We start from the raw sequence: 15,750 nt of genomic DNA on the forward strand, positions 1-15,750 counted from the left end.
TCTTATGTCTCCTGCGTTGGCAGGCAGATTCTTTACCACTGGCACCAACTGGGAAGTTCTTAAACAGGGTCCGGAATACAGTAGATGTATAATAAACATTATTTTTCCATCACCTTTCCGTATATTCAGTGCACATAAATGACTTGATCCAGCTGCACTGAGATAGTGACGCAAATATATTTATCTAGTATTGTGAAATATTCTCTGCCCTTAAGTGTAGCTCACTGGCAGAATATAGCTGTTTTGGCATTATGATGTGGTTTAGCCAAATTTTCCAGTAGTATTCTTCTGCGAAAAATTTTCTGGCATGTACCTCCAATAAAGTATGTTTGTTATTTAAGTCTTTATTGAATTTATTACAGTATTGCTTCTGTTTTATGCTTTGATCTTTTGGCCAAGAGGCATGTGGAATCTTAGCTCCCTGACCAGGGATCGAACCTGCATCCACTGCATTGGAAAGTGAAGTCTTAACCACTGTACAGCCAGGGAATTCCCTGTATTTTGGTTTTTTGGCCCTGAGGCCTGTGGTATCTTCGCTCCCCAACCAGGAATTGAACTTGCGGCCCCAGCATTGGAAGGTGAAGTCTTAACCACTGGACTGCCAGGGAGGTCCTGTGTACATTACTAAACAAACACATTACACCTACACAGAAGTGTTTGAACAGCCAAAACCAGAAAGATTGTCATGTTTTCTTCATCCTGGGGGACCACTGGTCTAATGTTCTGAATCCCTTTGGCAACAAGCACATTTGGGGGTGGAACCTAGGAATTGGTTTTTTTAACAGAACATTCCGTAGTTATTTTTGAAGAATCAATAAAACAGGTTTGGAATCTCTGGAGGAGACCAGTTTTTGATGTGGGATCTCAAACACAGAAAAGGCACTTAGCAGCATTAGGTCAAAGAGGGCATTTCCCCACCTCTCCCATTTTTCTGTTTGCAAGTTGAGACTTAACAGTTCCTGAAAAATTTTCCCCAGTGGCAGAGAATGTATAGTGTGTTGGATGTCCCAGAGTTATAGTTGCAAAATCCCAATGACTACTACGAAATTTCCCCAATTGATGGGATTATTGCCCTTATTTTAAATATGACTGAATAACTATTTCAGTTATAGGCAAGTGAAACTTGCTCAGTCCTGTCCGATTCTTTGTGATGCCATGGACTATACAGTCATGGAATTCTCCAGGCCAGAATACTGGAGTGGGTAGCCGTTCCCTTCTCCAGGGGATCTTCCCAACCCAGGGATTGAACCCATGTCTCCCGCACTGCAGGTGGATTCTTTAAAGGCTGAGCCCCAAGGGAAGCCCACAGTCCTCCTTGTGAAAGAGCTGGATATGTGATACTGTCTGTATTCTATACAAATATTATAATTTAGGATGAGCTCGTAGGTTTCTTTTCACTTATTCTTATAGACTGACAGTGTTTTTCTCAAATGGTGTGTTGAAGGAAGATTATTAAGGAAGTCTGGGTCTAAGAAGTAAGGAAAAGCTAGATGGATTAGCAAAATGTGCCTGGAGCAGAGGGTTGGGACTTAGCACATCTGCATCTTTGGCTTTTTTGCCGAAGGGGAGTCGGACACAACCTAGCAGCAGTGTGGGTGTCTGGATTTTTGTGACAAATGGTATTACTGAGAATGATTGATAGGGATTTCTTTCATGGCATTTTTATACAGGATTGCTTTTAAACTAAATCAGTAGATGTGTGTTATTAATTCAGCCGTGTCTGACTCTTTGCAACCCCATGGACTGCAGCCCGCCATGCTTCTCTGTTCATGGAATTCTCCAGGCAAGAATACTGAAGTGGGTTGCCGTTCCCTTCTCCAGGGCGTCTTCCAGACCCAGGGGTCAAACCCAGGTCTCCTGCACTGCAGGCGGATACTCTGCTGTCTCAGCCACCAGGGAAGCCCAAACACTTACTGTGCCGGAACATTGCTGTCTTAACTCTGGTGAAATAAAAGTGGTTTATATGCAGAGACCATTTTTGAAATGTTACTTGATATAATAAAATCATGCATAAAGTACAGATAAGCAGACTCAGGTTTGAATTTCACTTCTGACATTGTAACTAGCTCTAGTGTCTTTGAATAAGTTGGATTTCCTTCATCTCCTAGGCCCCATCATCTTACTGAGATAAAACTGTTCACTAGTTTCATGGGAAACGGGAGGGTCTGTGACATCACTGGATGATGATGGGGCAATAAACTTTGGACTCTGGTTTCCTTTGAGGAATGAAATAGTAGTTACAGATGATACTCTATAGATTATTTCACAGTGCAGGTATTTTGTCTTTTTCATTAAGTATGGACCTTTTGAATTAAAAATGGTTTGGACTGATTAGAACATATTCAGTATATTAAATATTAGAAATTTTATTGATTTACAGTGTCTTGATGTGGCAGTCTGTTAAATCTAATTGCAAAAAAGTTCACTTTATTAGTGCTAGATTTAATACAGTAGTTTTTTCATTTAATTTCTTCTTGGCTTATTGTGAATTCTGCTTTAGAATCTCATAGAAACATGACATATTAGTGTGACAAACTATTTGTAAATAGTCTTGATCTTAAAATTTTGTATTTTCTTCGGGGATTAAAGAAATACCTTAGGAAAGGTAATTTGGGTGGGGTGTTATAGAAGAGTAAGTTCAACCTAAAAAAATTCACTAAATGTCAATAAGTGCTATTACCTTAAAATGACTTTTTTTCCCCCTTCTTTAGAATCCAGCAACTATCACAAGAATACTCCTTAGCCACTTCAATTGGGATAAAGAGAAGCTAATGGAAAGGTAAGGAACTATATTGTGAGCTTTATACTTAGAAGTAATTATGGAAAGCCTGTTACACGAGTTTATGAGACACAAATAAGGGACTGATTTATATCCTTAGTGAACAAACCCGTGTATGAGTAGTATTTGCTTTGATATATTCCCCATCTGTAAGTTTTGCAATAAACCTAGTGTTAAGGGAACTCAGGCTTGTTTCTTCTTTTACTTTGGAGGTGAGGTGTGGGGACTCTACTTCAATATCTTCTATAATACATCCTCTTGAGTGCTGAGAACTAAAAGGAGGTGTTTTTTCTTTGTTTTTTAAGGACTTGATATAGTCTTAAAACGCATGAATAAGATCTTCTTTTACTTAAAACTTGCTTGCCTGTAAACTTTTAAATCTACTGTAGGCATAATAATGACATTTCTTCAATAAATATAAAGAAGTTGCTCAGGGTATCCTTACCACTGAAACAGCTGTTTGGAGTGGTTCTCTGGTTTCAGTGCAGAACTAAATCCCATTGGGTATTTTCTCTCTGGAAATGTTTCTGGTACTAAAGGCAAGAAATTACTAGGACTGGAGAATGACTGTAATAGTGCTGCCTTTATCTTTTTCTCTTTCTTAGATTGGAAACTTGGAGCACTTGGTAATAGGATGAGAGCCGTTATTTATTCTATCAGTCTAAAATTAGCAGTTCTAATTTTAATTTTAAAATTACATACATTTTGTTACAACCTGAGAATCCAAGTATTATGAGAAATAAATGGAGAGTATTTCCCGTGTGACTTTAAAATAAAAAATTCTTTGCAAAACAGATGTTAATTAATACCAAGAATATTACGAAGTTTCTCACATCTTGCACTGCAATACAATTTAATAGTAACAACAATAATTGTTAATTATTGAGCCCTCTGTGCCAGGCATTATTTCATTTTATCTTAGTGATAGCTTTATGGAGCTACAGATTATTATCCCCACTTAATAGTTTAGACCCTAAGACTTAGAGCTTGATATATTTGTATGAGTTTTGTAACACGAGGAGTTATTACTTAAACTCAGATTTGTTGGACTCCAAAGCTTAAGTTCTTAGACACATACTGTAGAACTTTCCCAGGTGCTTGAAGAATAAAATGCTCTTTGACTAGTGTGGTGGTTTTTTCCCCCCCTATTTTTGCATGGATCTGACCTTCTTTTTTGAAAAAAATCAGCGGTACTTTTAATTTTGGTGAAGTTTGTTTTCAAACTTACTTTATGACACCTCTATTAGGAAAAAGGTAGCTTTCATTGTTTACATCTGATACTCCTCTGCTGAACTAGACTTATTTATAGTTTGTTTCTTATCAGTATATCTCTCTAAAGACATTCTCACATTTGCCCTACAGCATTGCTGAAATGACACTGTTGAAAGCATTCTTATAAATACTATACTTAAGTGTGATGAGTATGAATTGAAATAGGTAACTTCTGGAAACTTCTAGTATGTGTGAACATTTCAGTTTCGCCTTGTAATTCCAGTTTTTGTTTTGTGTATTCTGGAGATATATTATTGAGTGCTTGTAAATCTTTAGTGTTTTTAAATCAATATGCAATACCTTTTTGTCTCATATAATGTTCCACATTATATCCTGTTGTCTGATAGAAGCACTGCTATACTTTATTTTGTAATTACTAATAAGTTTAGATTTAGTTATTGATTTCCTTGATTTGTGCTTTATATTTACTATGTTTTCTGTTGAGTTATTTGGCTTGTTCAAGTTTCCTTTCCCTTTTCTCCCCCTAATAATTTCAGAGTTACATATTTTATTTCAGTTTTTTAAGTGATCACCCTTATAGTTTGTATATGCATATTTAACTATAAGTTTATAACAGTATACTATTTATATTCATGTCCTACACAAGAAAAAAACTGTAGCATAATTTTCTTCTCTGTCCTCCCCTTTTCCTCTCTCAGTTGGATAAGTTGATATATTTGAAGTTTTTATTTAATGTTAAGCATTTTTACTGTCAGTATATTTAACTTTTTTTGGCTAAAATTTTTTTTTTTGCATTCCACTGTTTTCTCCAGATTTACTTTTTTCCTCCCTCCAGAACAATACATTCTTTAGTGCTCTAAGAGAAATTCTTTTTTTTTTTTTTTTTTTAATTTTAATTGTAAGATAATTACTCTACAATATGGTGATGGCCTCTGCCATACATCAGCATGAATAGGATGTAGGCATACATGTGTCCCCTCCCTCAGGAGAAATTCTTAATAGTTTGAAATTGTGGAGTAAGTTTGGAAAATATAGCTAATTGTGTACTTTAAGTCTCATGTTTTTAGTTTGGGAAATTCTTAGCTATTATTTGTTTAATATTATCTTTTCTCCATTCTCTTGTTGCTTTCTAGAATTCCTATTGGTTATATGTTGAAACTTCTGGAACTCTTTTCCACCTTTTAAAAAAATGCTTCTTCTGTACTTGTGTCTCTACTTAGGTCTGTGAAAGTCCTTCAGGTTTACCTTTAATTCACTAACTTGCTTTTCCTACTGCATCAGCTGTTTAGCCATCTTGAGTTGTTTAACAGTATACAACTTATTCATTTTAATAACTTTATTCTTGTTTTGTGGGTGCTGTCTCTCTAGGCTGGTGTCAATAAATAAACTTAGAGTTTAAAATATGTATTGGTATTTTGTGTATCCTTCAGAGTATATTATTTTCAAATTGGTCACATTCTGGGCTATAATACATTCCAGGAAAAATTGATACGTTGGTTCTATTTTCACACTTGCAAAAAACTCAGAATCCAAAATTGAAATTATTAAAATAGTTAGAACTAAATAATGGGAGGACAGATGTGGAATGTGGCTGAAGAGGTACAGTGAAATTTATAGTCAGTATCTATAAGAAAAGATAAATAGGTAGAAAACAAACTGAACCTTTCAAACAGGAAGTTAGAAAAGTATATAAAATAAACTCAGAGAGTAGAATAATTATTTAAGATAAAAGCAGCATTAGTGAACTAGGAAACAGAAGTAAACTGATCTTTGAAATGGATAAAGGGAAATAATCAAGAGAATGAGAAAACAAGACCTAGGGAGAAAATATTTGCATACCTGTTACCTGAAATACATAAAGAATTCTTGGAACTCAGTAGTAGGCTAAAGACCCAATTTTAAAGTGGGCAAAAATCTTAATACTCACCTTATCAGAGAAGATATACAGATGTCAAGTAAGCATATGAAGAGATATTTAACATCACGTATCATCATTAGGGTACTGCTCATTAAAATGGGATTGTTGAAATTACCACTACACACCTTGATTAGAGTGGCCAAAATCCAGAAAACACCACCAAGTACTGATGAGGATGTGGAGCAGCAGGAATTTTCATTCATTGCTGTTGGGAATGCAAAAAGGTCCAGCTACTTTGCTTCCAATTTGGAAGTTTCTTGCCATATAATCCAGTCAACGCATCTTAGTAGTTACCCAAATGAGTTGAAAACTTGTGACCACCAAAACCTGCACATGGGTATTCATAGCATCTGTATTCATAATTGCTAAAACTTGGAAGCAACCAAGATGTTCTGCAGTCGGTGAATGAATGAATGAACTGTGGCACATCCAGACAATGGAATATGTCATTGCTAAAATGAAGAGAGCTGTCAAGCCATGAAAAGACATGAAGGAACCTTAAATGAGTATTGGTAAGTGGAAGAAACCAGTCTGAAAAAGTTGCATACTGTTTGATCCCAAGTGTATGACATTCTAGAAAAGGCAAAATTATGTGAATAATGAAAAGATCAGTGGTTGCCAGAGGTTAGAGGGATCCGAAAGAGTCTTTTGGGCAGTGAAAGTGTATGAAACTGTTAAGATATGTCGACTATACATTTACCTAATGCATTGAATGTACGACACCAGACCTCACACCTAATGTAAGCTGTGCGTGCCAGTGATGTGTCAGTGTAGGCTCATTGCATTAAACGTACCACTCTTATGTGAGATGCTGATGGAGGGGGAGGTTGTGTGTGTGTATAGTGGCAGGGGGTATATAGGAAACCTCTGTACTTTCAACTTTGAGCTTAAAATTGCTCTTTTTGGGGGGGGCGGATTGCTCTTTAAAAGGTAAAGTTTATTTTGAAAAAGAGGGAAATAAATCATTGGCAAATGTGATTGGGGTAAGAGGAAGAGGCACAAATAAATTTTAATTAATACTGTGTATACTACCATGGGGCTTCCCTGGTCTCAGTTGGTAAAGAATCTGCTGCAACATGGGAGACCCATGTTCCATCCCTGGGTCGGGAAGATCCCCTGGAGAAGGGAGTGGCAACCCACTCCAGTATTCTTACCTGGAGAATTCAATGGACTGAGGAGCCTGGTGCGTTACAGTCCATGTAGTCTCAAAGAGACACAACTGAGCAACTTACACACTTATATCACTTGTACCATTACATTTGAAAGCTCAGTAAAGAAATTACCCATCTCCCATCTCCCAAAGAAAAAATTAGGAAGACAACTGTAGGAAAATGTAAATACACTAGAAGATCCCTCTCCTTTCCCAAAAAGCACCAGATAATTTTATGTTCAAGTTCTATCTTAATAAACCTTTAAGGAGGTACTAGTTCCTATTGAAAATTATTTTAGAATGTAAAAAAAGATAAGGCATCATTATTTCATGTTAGCTGAATCAGAATAAATCTGGTTATGATATTTGACAAAGACAGCATAAGAAAACTACCTTTGTTTTGAACATAGCTTTTGATTTCATGAATAAAAAATAATTGAAATAATAATAGTCTAGTAGGATTTCTCCTAAGAATGCAAGAATAGGTCACCTTTAGGAAAAAATTGTCTGTAGCATTTACTACTTTTAACAGGTTGATGAAGAGAAGCCAAAAGGTTATATAAGTGCCAGCAATGTGTTAATAATATTGTGTATTTACCCCTGAGTCAGAAAAAAACAATTTTTTGGAAACTAAGAAGGTAATTTCTTAGATTAATAAAGGATATCGACTAATAACCTATAGCAAAACTATACTTAATTTTGAAATATTAGAAATGTGCCAGTTAAAATCAAACAAGGTTATTGGCAGTCACCATCATTTAAAAATATTGGGAGTTCTAATACATAAAATAATACATGGAAAATTAAATAAGTGACATGAAGATTGTTTGGGGGATGGGAGGATTATGATTTTTAAAAATTCTTTATGCTTTTTTGTATTCTGTGAATTTCCTTCAATAATTGCAGAAAAAGTTTATAGCAAAATAATTATTTAATTCAGAAAATAAACATTTATTTGTAATGAAACCACTTTTCTGTTTAAAAAAAAAGAAAGACTTCTCTGGCAGTCCAGTGGATGACTCTGCACTTCCAGCGCTAGAGGCGTGAATTTGATCCCTGATCAAGGAACTAAGATCACGTGTGCTGTGCAGCATGACCAAAAAAAAATAAAACATTAAAAATAATTCTTTTACTTAAAGAGAAATTCATATTAGAGAAATTCTGTGAAGACAATATAATCATTACCTAGGAGACTCAAGTCAATCAATTGGTAAACTATTAAAATACATAGAAACTACCTAAGAAATTTTGTAAATGCCAATGCCCGGACCCTTTTCCATTCTTACCTCTCCTCTCACCCCATTAATACACTTGAAGAATGGAAAGAAACACGGAATTATAAGGAGACTTCAGTGACACTGTGCGTCTCCCAGTTCTTAAGTATAAAAGTGAAAGTTACTTGTATGGTAATCTTATAATATTTAGGATCTCAGGAATCACAAGCAAAGATAGATAATATGGCCAGTAAATTTTGTTACATAGCATTAAAAAAAATCTTGTTTTCTAGTTGGCAACACAAAATGAATTCAAGTATTATTTCTATTCATTTTGACATACTTAAAGATGATTCTTACCTTAGTAAAAATTGTGAAGTTTTAAATTTCTTTCTCTTTCTTTTCCATATACTAAGCATATAAATATTTCTTGTGTTTATTAGTGAGCCATAGTCCCTGTCCTGGAGGAGGGAATTCATAGCCCAGCAACAGCAATAAAGGTATAAATAGATTCTTAACAGTAATTCTTCTTACTTGCCTCCTGGACTTCTAGTCCACAGCTTAAACAGATCTGCCCTGACCCTGAACATGAGTGATTTTTTTCTTTTGAAAAATAAATTTTGGTCAGGGTGGGGAGGGGCTGGTAGAAAAGGGACCATTTTAACTTTCTGGTCTCTCTTGTCTCTTGTAGCAGCTTTCCAGACTTTTGCCATTTTCTTTCTTATGTAGCCTTCTGCTTTTTAACTCTGCAGATTTCTTTCTTTTCTGTTTTACAAATTAAATAGAATTTTCTCTATTCACTCAGCTTCTTCCCATGATCCTCCAGGTGAACAAATCAGAGAATCAGAAGTGCAGCAATAACAAGTCTGTCTTTCTTTAAGGCCAGCCTTTCCATCTGGGCTTTGATTCTATCATAATTTTCGTGGGATGTTGCTTTCAGTATTTCACTTGTCATCTTGAACTGTCTCCTTTTCTGGTGTGTCAGTTAGGGTCTTTAGTTGTAAGCAAACTGAGAAGTTAAGTGGAAAAGACATTACATATTGAGAATCAGCCGTGAAGTCTGAGTTCAGGAAAATGCCAAACTATTTTAGTGGAAGAGCTGTTGCTGGTGCCTTTGGGCACAGGCATCACAGCTGGTAGCATCAAATATTGACTGTGTGACACCATGACTAGTAATTCTGCTATTGCAGTCTTTGAAAATTGAATATCTCCTTACCTCGAATAGAGTAAATTTCTCGTTGATCCTTCTTCAGTACTATGCTTGACAGAAAAACTGAGTCACCCTGCATCTCCTAGGCACTGCCTTCCCAGCAGGAGAGACTGAGAAAGCGAGTTCTCCTGCTTCCCTTTCTTTTTATTTAGTTGCCTTCTGTCTGCCTTTCTGAGTCTGCTCTTTATTTCTTATATTACACATCAGTAGTATACTGCCTTTCTGAGTCTGCTCTTTATTTCTTATATTACACATTAGTAGTATAAAACTTTTAAAGTGATCACCAACTTTTTGTGTTGCCTCAACTTTGGAAATGTTTCCTTTATCTGACCACAGGTCTTCTGTGGTGCCAGTGTAGGCTGTTAGCTGTGCAGTTCTAGGGAGTTCCTTTGTTTGTTTTTTGTACCCATATTTAACCGGAACACTTGTGTCCGACTCTTCACGACCCATGTACTACAGTCCACCAGGCTCCTCTGTCCATGGGATTTCCCAGGCAAGAATACTGGAGTGGTTTGTCATTTCCTACTTCAGGGGATCTTTCCAACCCATGGATCGAGCTAGAGTTCCTTGTGTAGAAAATACCTCACTAATCTTTCATTCCTAGCACTTAACACAATTCCTAACATATATAGTGTTCGGTAATTACTTTAAATTCCGCCCTTTCTAGCTTTTGTTTTTCTACAGTAGAACTTTTATTTAATGTATGATATGCATATAAATCATACTTCAGTTTGTCAGGAGTTTGAGACAAATCCACCTACCACCACCACCCTGTGCCAAATTAAGCTCCTTTACAGTTAGTAGCAAGTAAAAAGTTGGTTACTTCTTTTCTGCAGCTCAGATTTCTTTTTTTATAGGTATGTTTTGTTAAATTTTAAAACTCATTGTAGTCAGTAATATATAAGGTGAAAGTTAGTAAGTTAACTGGCCTGTCTGAAGTGAGGAGCAGCACAGGTGACTGATGACTACTTTTAATGGACAGGTGTGATCAAGAATCTTAAAAATGGCTATCAATCTTTTCCACCCTGTGTTGCAAATAGCTTTTCACTTTTCATTCTGAAGCATTAACACCCATTTAGTAATTAAGTATGGAGGTTAGCCCTTGTATGTTATTGTGATAGTATGTAGCTTGCCTTAACCACATTAATAATAGTATATAGTATATCGTTTCACAGTTAACTGCTAGAATGTGAAAGTAAAGTTGATTTGGCAGATGGCAGACTTTTGTGATAGCATCCATCACTGTTCTACAGTATAGCAGAGATTTTCCTCTTCAAACAACTCAGGTGTTAGTGGGAAGCAGTGTATAGAAAGCAACAAATGTATTATCTTATTATTGCTATTGTGGTTAAGAATTTATTGATGAGATAGTGTTTGATTGAACTTAGAAGGTCAGGGGAATGTGAGAACCAGGGTATTACAGGTTCAGAAAATAGTTTTGGTGTGGGAGGTGTTTAAGGAACATGTGTTGAATGATAATTAAGATTTACATGAAGAATAGAGAGGAAATGATTGGATGTGTTTAGTGGAAAGTACATTTTGGAAGACCTTGAATGCTTAGCAAGTAAATTTTGACTTTTCCACTGTTAAGTGGAAATCCCTTAAAATTTTTATGGAGAAATGTAATATAAGAACATTATTATAGGGAAAAAAACAGTATGAGCTGATTGAAGGCAGAAAGACCAATTGGAAGACTACTTCAATAATATAGATAAAAGAAAAATGTTGACTTGAGTTAGGTTGGTGACAGTTAATTGAAAGCAGAGTATTGATGGAGGAGATGTGAAGGAGTTTAACAGAAAATAAGGAAGACTGGAAAACTTCTGGGAATCATTCCATCCACTAAATACAATAACAAAGAACATCTGGTAATTAGTAAAATAAGAATTAGAGGGTTAAAACCCAAGAGAACATGGAAATCTAGACAAATGAGCCAAGTACCCCAGTCCGCTGTGCCCTAGAAGCATATGCTAATCCAGAAGAGGTAGCCAAGAGACTGAGCTGTGGTTTTTGTTGGCCTTTGGTTAGTGGGAAAAAAGCTGGAGTTCTCATCCCACCAAGAATGAGGATTAGGTAAACTAGCTCTCCTAAAGACTGAAGATAGTATTCAGGTCATCTGAGTGACCCAGAAAACATCAAGCCTTGAAGTTGAAATAAGATGGTTCCAGACTGTTAATGTACCCAGACTCCTGACAGAACCAAGTATAATTTTTTTCTAGGGAAAAGCATCAAGGCCTCAAACTACTTCCTCAAGTTATTTTTTTATAATTAAAGTATACTAATTTGACATTCCATATATTAGAATTAGTCACACTAAATTAGTAAACTAAAATAGGTATGCTTTCATTAGGGAATTAGAATATATGAGCTGTCATACAGATTTGGAAGAAAAAAAAGCTTATTAAACAAAATAAGCAAAATTAACTCAGTGAATTAGTTTAACAGCAGATTGGACACAGCTAAACAGGTTTAGTGTACTATTAGATTGGTGCAAAAGTGTAATTGAAGTTTTGGATCCTGAATTTTAAATCATTATAACTAGGCTCAAACACATGTTCGTATTTATTAAGCAAAATAGGAACTGTTACAATCAACATGTTTTTGCCAATGAGAAATAAGTTTGTTTATTCCTGTAGCATAAAACTCCATGTCTTAGGAGTTGACGAACTCTTGGAAAAGTGTTTTCTGCTTCCTGCTGGTTGTGGAAGTGTTTTCCCTGCAAAAACTTGTCGAGGTGCTTGAGGAAGTGGTAGTTGGTTGGTAAGAGGTCACGTAAATACGGCTGAGGCGAAACTGTAGTGCAGTTCATTCTGTTTCGAAGCCTTGGTTGTACAGCGTGTGGTCAGGCATTGCCATGGAGAAGAATTGGGCCCCTTCTGTTGACCAATGCTGGCTTCAGGAATTGCAGTTTTAGGTGCATCTCATTGATTTGCTGAGCATACATCTCAGATGTAATGGTTTCACCGGGATTCAGAAAGCTATAGTGGATCAGACTGGGAGCAGACCATTGAGCAGTGATCATGATCTTCTTTTGGTGCAAGTTTGGCTTTGGGAAGTGCTTTGCAGCTTCTTCACTGTTCAGCCACTGAGCTGGTTGTCACCTGTCGTCATATAAAATCCACTTTTCATTGCACTTCACAATCAGATCAAGAAATGGTTTGTTGTTGTGTAGAATAAGAGAAGGCACTGCAAAATGATGACTTACAGTCAGCTTATGAGGCACCCACTTACCATACTTTTTCACCTTTCCAGTTTGCTTCAAATGCCAAATGACTGTAGAATGATTGACAATGAGTTCTTTGGCAACTTATCCCGTAGTTTTAAGAGGATCAGCATCCATAATGGCTCTCTGGGTTGGTCATTGTCACCTTCCGATGGCCAGCCAATGCACTTCTTATCTTCAAGGCTTTCGTTTCCTTTGTATAACCTCTCGAACCAGCACAGCACTGTACATTCCTTAGCAGTTCCTGGGCCAGATGCGTTGTTGACATTGTAAGTTGTCTCCACTGCTTTATGACCAATTTTAAACTTGAATAAAATCACTCGAATTTTCTTTTTATGTCTAACATCATTTCTACAGTGTAAAATACTTATAAAATAAGCAGCAAGTTATAAGTCATTAGCAAAAAACATAAAGCAAGAACTGTGCGTTAAAATGATGTATAACATAACCACATTTATTTTAGAATGTATTTCAATATCAAATTGCAAATTTCAGCGGTGCAAAACTGCAATTACTTTTGCACCAACCTAATAGGAAATCAAAACACTATTCAGAATTATGCACACACACTGATTGATGGAAAATAAACAAGAGAAGAAACATAAAAGATTCAAGAAGAAGGTCTCCACTGAGTTTAGAAAAAGAGAAAATGGGGCAGAGGTGATATTTGAAGGTTTAATGACTAATTTTTCTAGATTGGTAAGAGAATTTAATTGTTCCCATGCATAATAGTATTCATTGGAAGGATTGATATTGAAGCTGAAACTCCAGTACTTTGGCCACCTGGTGCTAAGAGCTGTCTCATTTGAAAAGACCCTGATGCTGAGAAAGGTTCAAGGCTGGAGGAGAAGGGGACGACAGAGGATGAGATGGTTGGATGGCATCACTGACTCAGTGGACACGAGTTTGAGTAAACTCCGGGAGTTGGTGATGGACAGGGAGGCCTGGTGTGCTGCGATTCATGGGGTCGCAAAGAGTTGGACACAACTGATCGACTGAATTGAATTGACTGATGCATAGTAAAATGCTGTTTTATTGATTCTAAGATGTAGTTTTTCACACCTTGGGTATCTTTCTGAAATCTAAATGCATCTTTCAGTTGATGGCACCTTACAGTCCAACAATATTGATAATTTGACTTATGTGAAAAATTTCCCATTTCACTTTCTGGTAACATCATCAGTTTTGGTGCCAAAGCATTTTATGAAATATGGTAAAAAGAAATTACATTTTAAAACATCATAGTAAACGTGTAAACATAGACAATCATAAAAGCAGTAAGATACAAGAAAGATTACTTGCAAAAAGTGAAACTATGTGTGTGTATATATATAATGTATATAGAGGGAAAAATAGATAATTGAAAGTATATATTCTTCCAGAGGATAGCTGACTTCCCAAGTACTAAAAGTGGAAGTGATGGTAAGATGATCCCTCAGTAGATGAAAGAAAATAAGTGCTAATCTAGAATACTACCTAGAATACTGTAGTCATGGAAATGTATTCAGAAACAGTGCTATCTTTTAAAATTAATATTAAAGTGGCTTTATGTTGTACTTAGCGTTTGTATTTTTTTAAACCAGTATTTCACATTCTATCCATGTTTGTTAAAGTTTCAAATATTCATAAGTGCTATTTAAGCAACTATTTGAATGTTAAGGGAAAATAATTGTAGACTGCTGCCTAATTTGTGCTAAAACATGTATAAATACATGTTAAGTGCATGTATAAGAATAGTAATGAGCTAAGCATTCATCTTAAGTCTCAAGTTAATGAGCTATATATGTCAAATAGAAAAAGAAGAACAAAATAAATTCAGAGAGAGTATGTACAAGAAGAAATACCAGGGGAGACTTTAATGAAATGGAAAAGAAACATACTGTAAAAAGGATCAAGAAGACAAAAGATGAGATTAGTCAAGAAAAGAAAGCACAAATAAACTATCAGTAATGAAAGGAATATCCCTTTGAATCCTAAGATACTTTAAAAAAAAAAAAGATACTGTTAATAACTAGGCTGAAATTTTACATGAAATGGATAAATTCTTATGAATTTGCAATTTACAAAAATTTACATAAAGTTCAAGTGCAGATTGGATACACTGGAAACTTTGACCAACATTTAATGAGACAGAAATTCTAACCTTATAATACATAACTTTATATTCTTTTAGAGAACAGAAAAAGAGTTTGCTCCACCATCTTGAAGCTATCACAACCTTGATACTAAAGCACAAAGGAAAATTACATGTCAGTTTCTATCATATACATAGATGCCAAGGGAAACAAAAGCCCCAAATATTTGTGCATTGAATCCAGCCATACATAAAAAGAGTTAATAATCCAGCATGGCCAAGATTTATCCCAAAATGCTAGATTGGTTTAACTTGAAACAGTCAAATATGGTCACTTGAACAAATAAATCAGAATAATATTTCAGTAGATGCAGAGGAGTAGTTGCTAAAAATTAGCAATTCATGATTTTAAAAAGAAACACCATTAGCAAAGTAGGCACAAAAGGAAACTTTCTTAATCTAAAAATCTATAGAAGCATCTGTAGGAGATATAGTTCATGATGAAATGTTGAAAATATTTCCCTTTTATATATAGGAGTTCAAGACATGGGTGTCTGTTATCTTTGCTCATATTCAGCATTATACTGAAGGAGATCCTAGCCAGTAGTATACCAATAATAATAAAGTATAATGGTTGTAAGGCAGATACTAGACAGTTAATAATCACTGATGTGAATGGTGTATATTGTAAATCCAAAGCAATCTACAGATAAATTGTTAAATGACTTTAGAATTATAAAAATTTCTTTTTCAATTAGAAGCAATACAATTGCGTATCTTTGACCCAGTAATTCCACTTCCAGGTATATAGAGAAAAATAAGCATGTCTAAATTGAAAGTTATATGTAAGTGTGTTCATAGCATTGTTACCCATACCAGCCACAAGCTACAACAACTCAGGTGTCTATAGATAGGTAACTGTGGTATGTTTATATAATTCAGGAATGAA

The 15,750-nt window shown here is 35.5% G+C and overlaps 1 protein-coding gene across 3 annotated transcripts in view; it reads left to right on the forward strand.

Moving 5' to 3' along the window:
* The window catches only part of ARIH1 (ariadne RBR E3 ubiquitin protein ligase 1), a 98,077-nt gene that overhangs the window by 42,848 nt on the left and 39,479 nt on the right, over positions 1 to 15,750 (forward strand). For all 3 annotated transcript variants that reach the window (XM_065941573.1, XM_065941574.1, XM_065941575.1), the window contains one exon: positions 2,712 to 2,779. In XM_065941573.1, the coding sequence (XP_065797645.1) occupies positions 2,712 to 2,779 (68 nt within the window). The remainder of the gene's footprint in view (positions 1 to 2,711; positions 2,780 to 15,750) is intronic.

This window comes from Muntiacus reevesi, chromosome 7, assembly GCF_963930625.1.
Source record: "Muntiacus reevesi chromosome 7, mMunRee1.1, whole genome shotgun sequence".
Taxonomy (NCBI): Eukaryota; Metazoa; Chordata; class Mammalia; order Artiodactyla; family Cervidae; genus Muntiacus; species Muntiacus reevesi.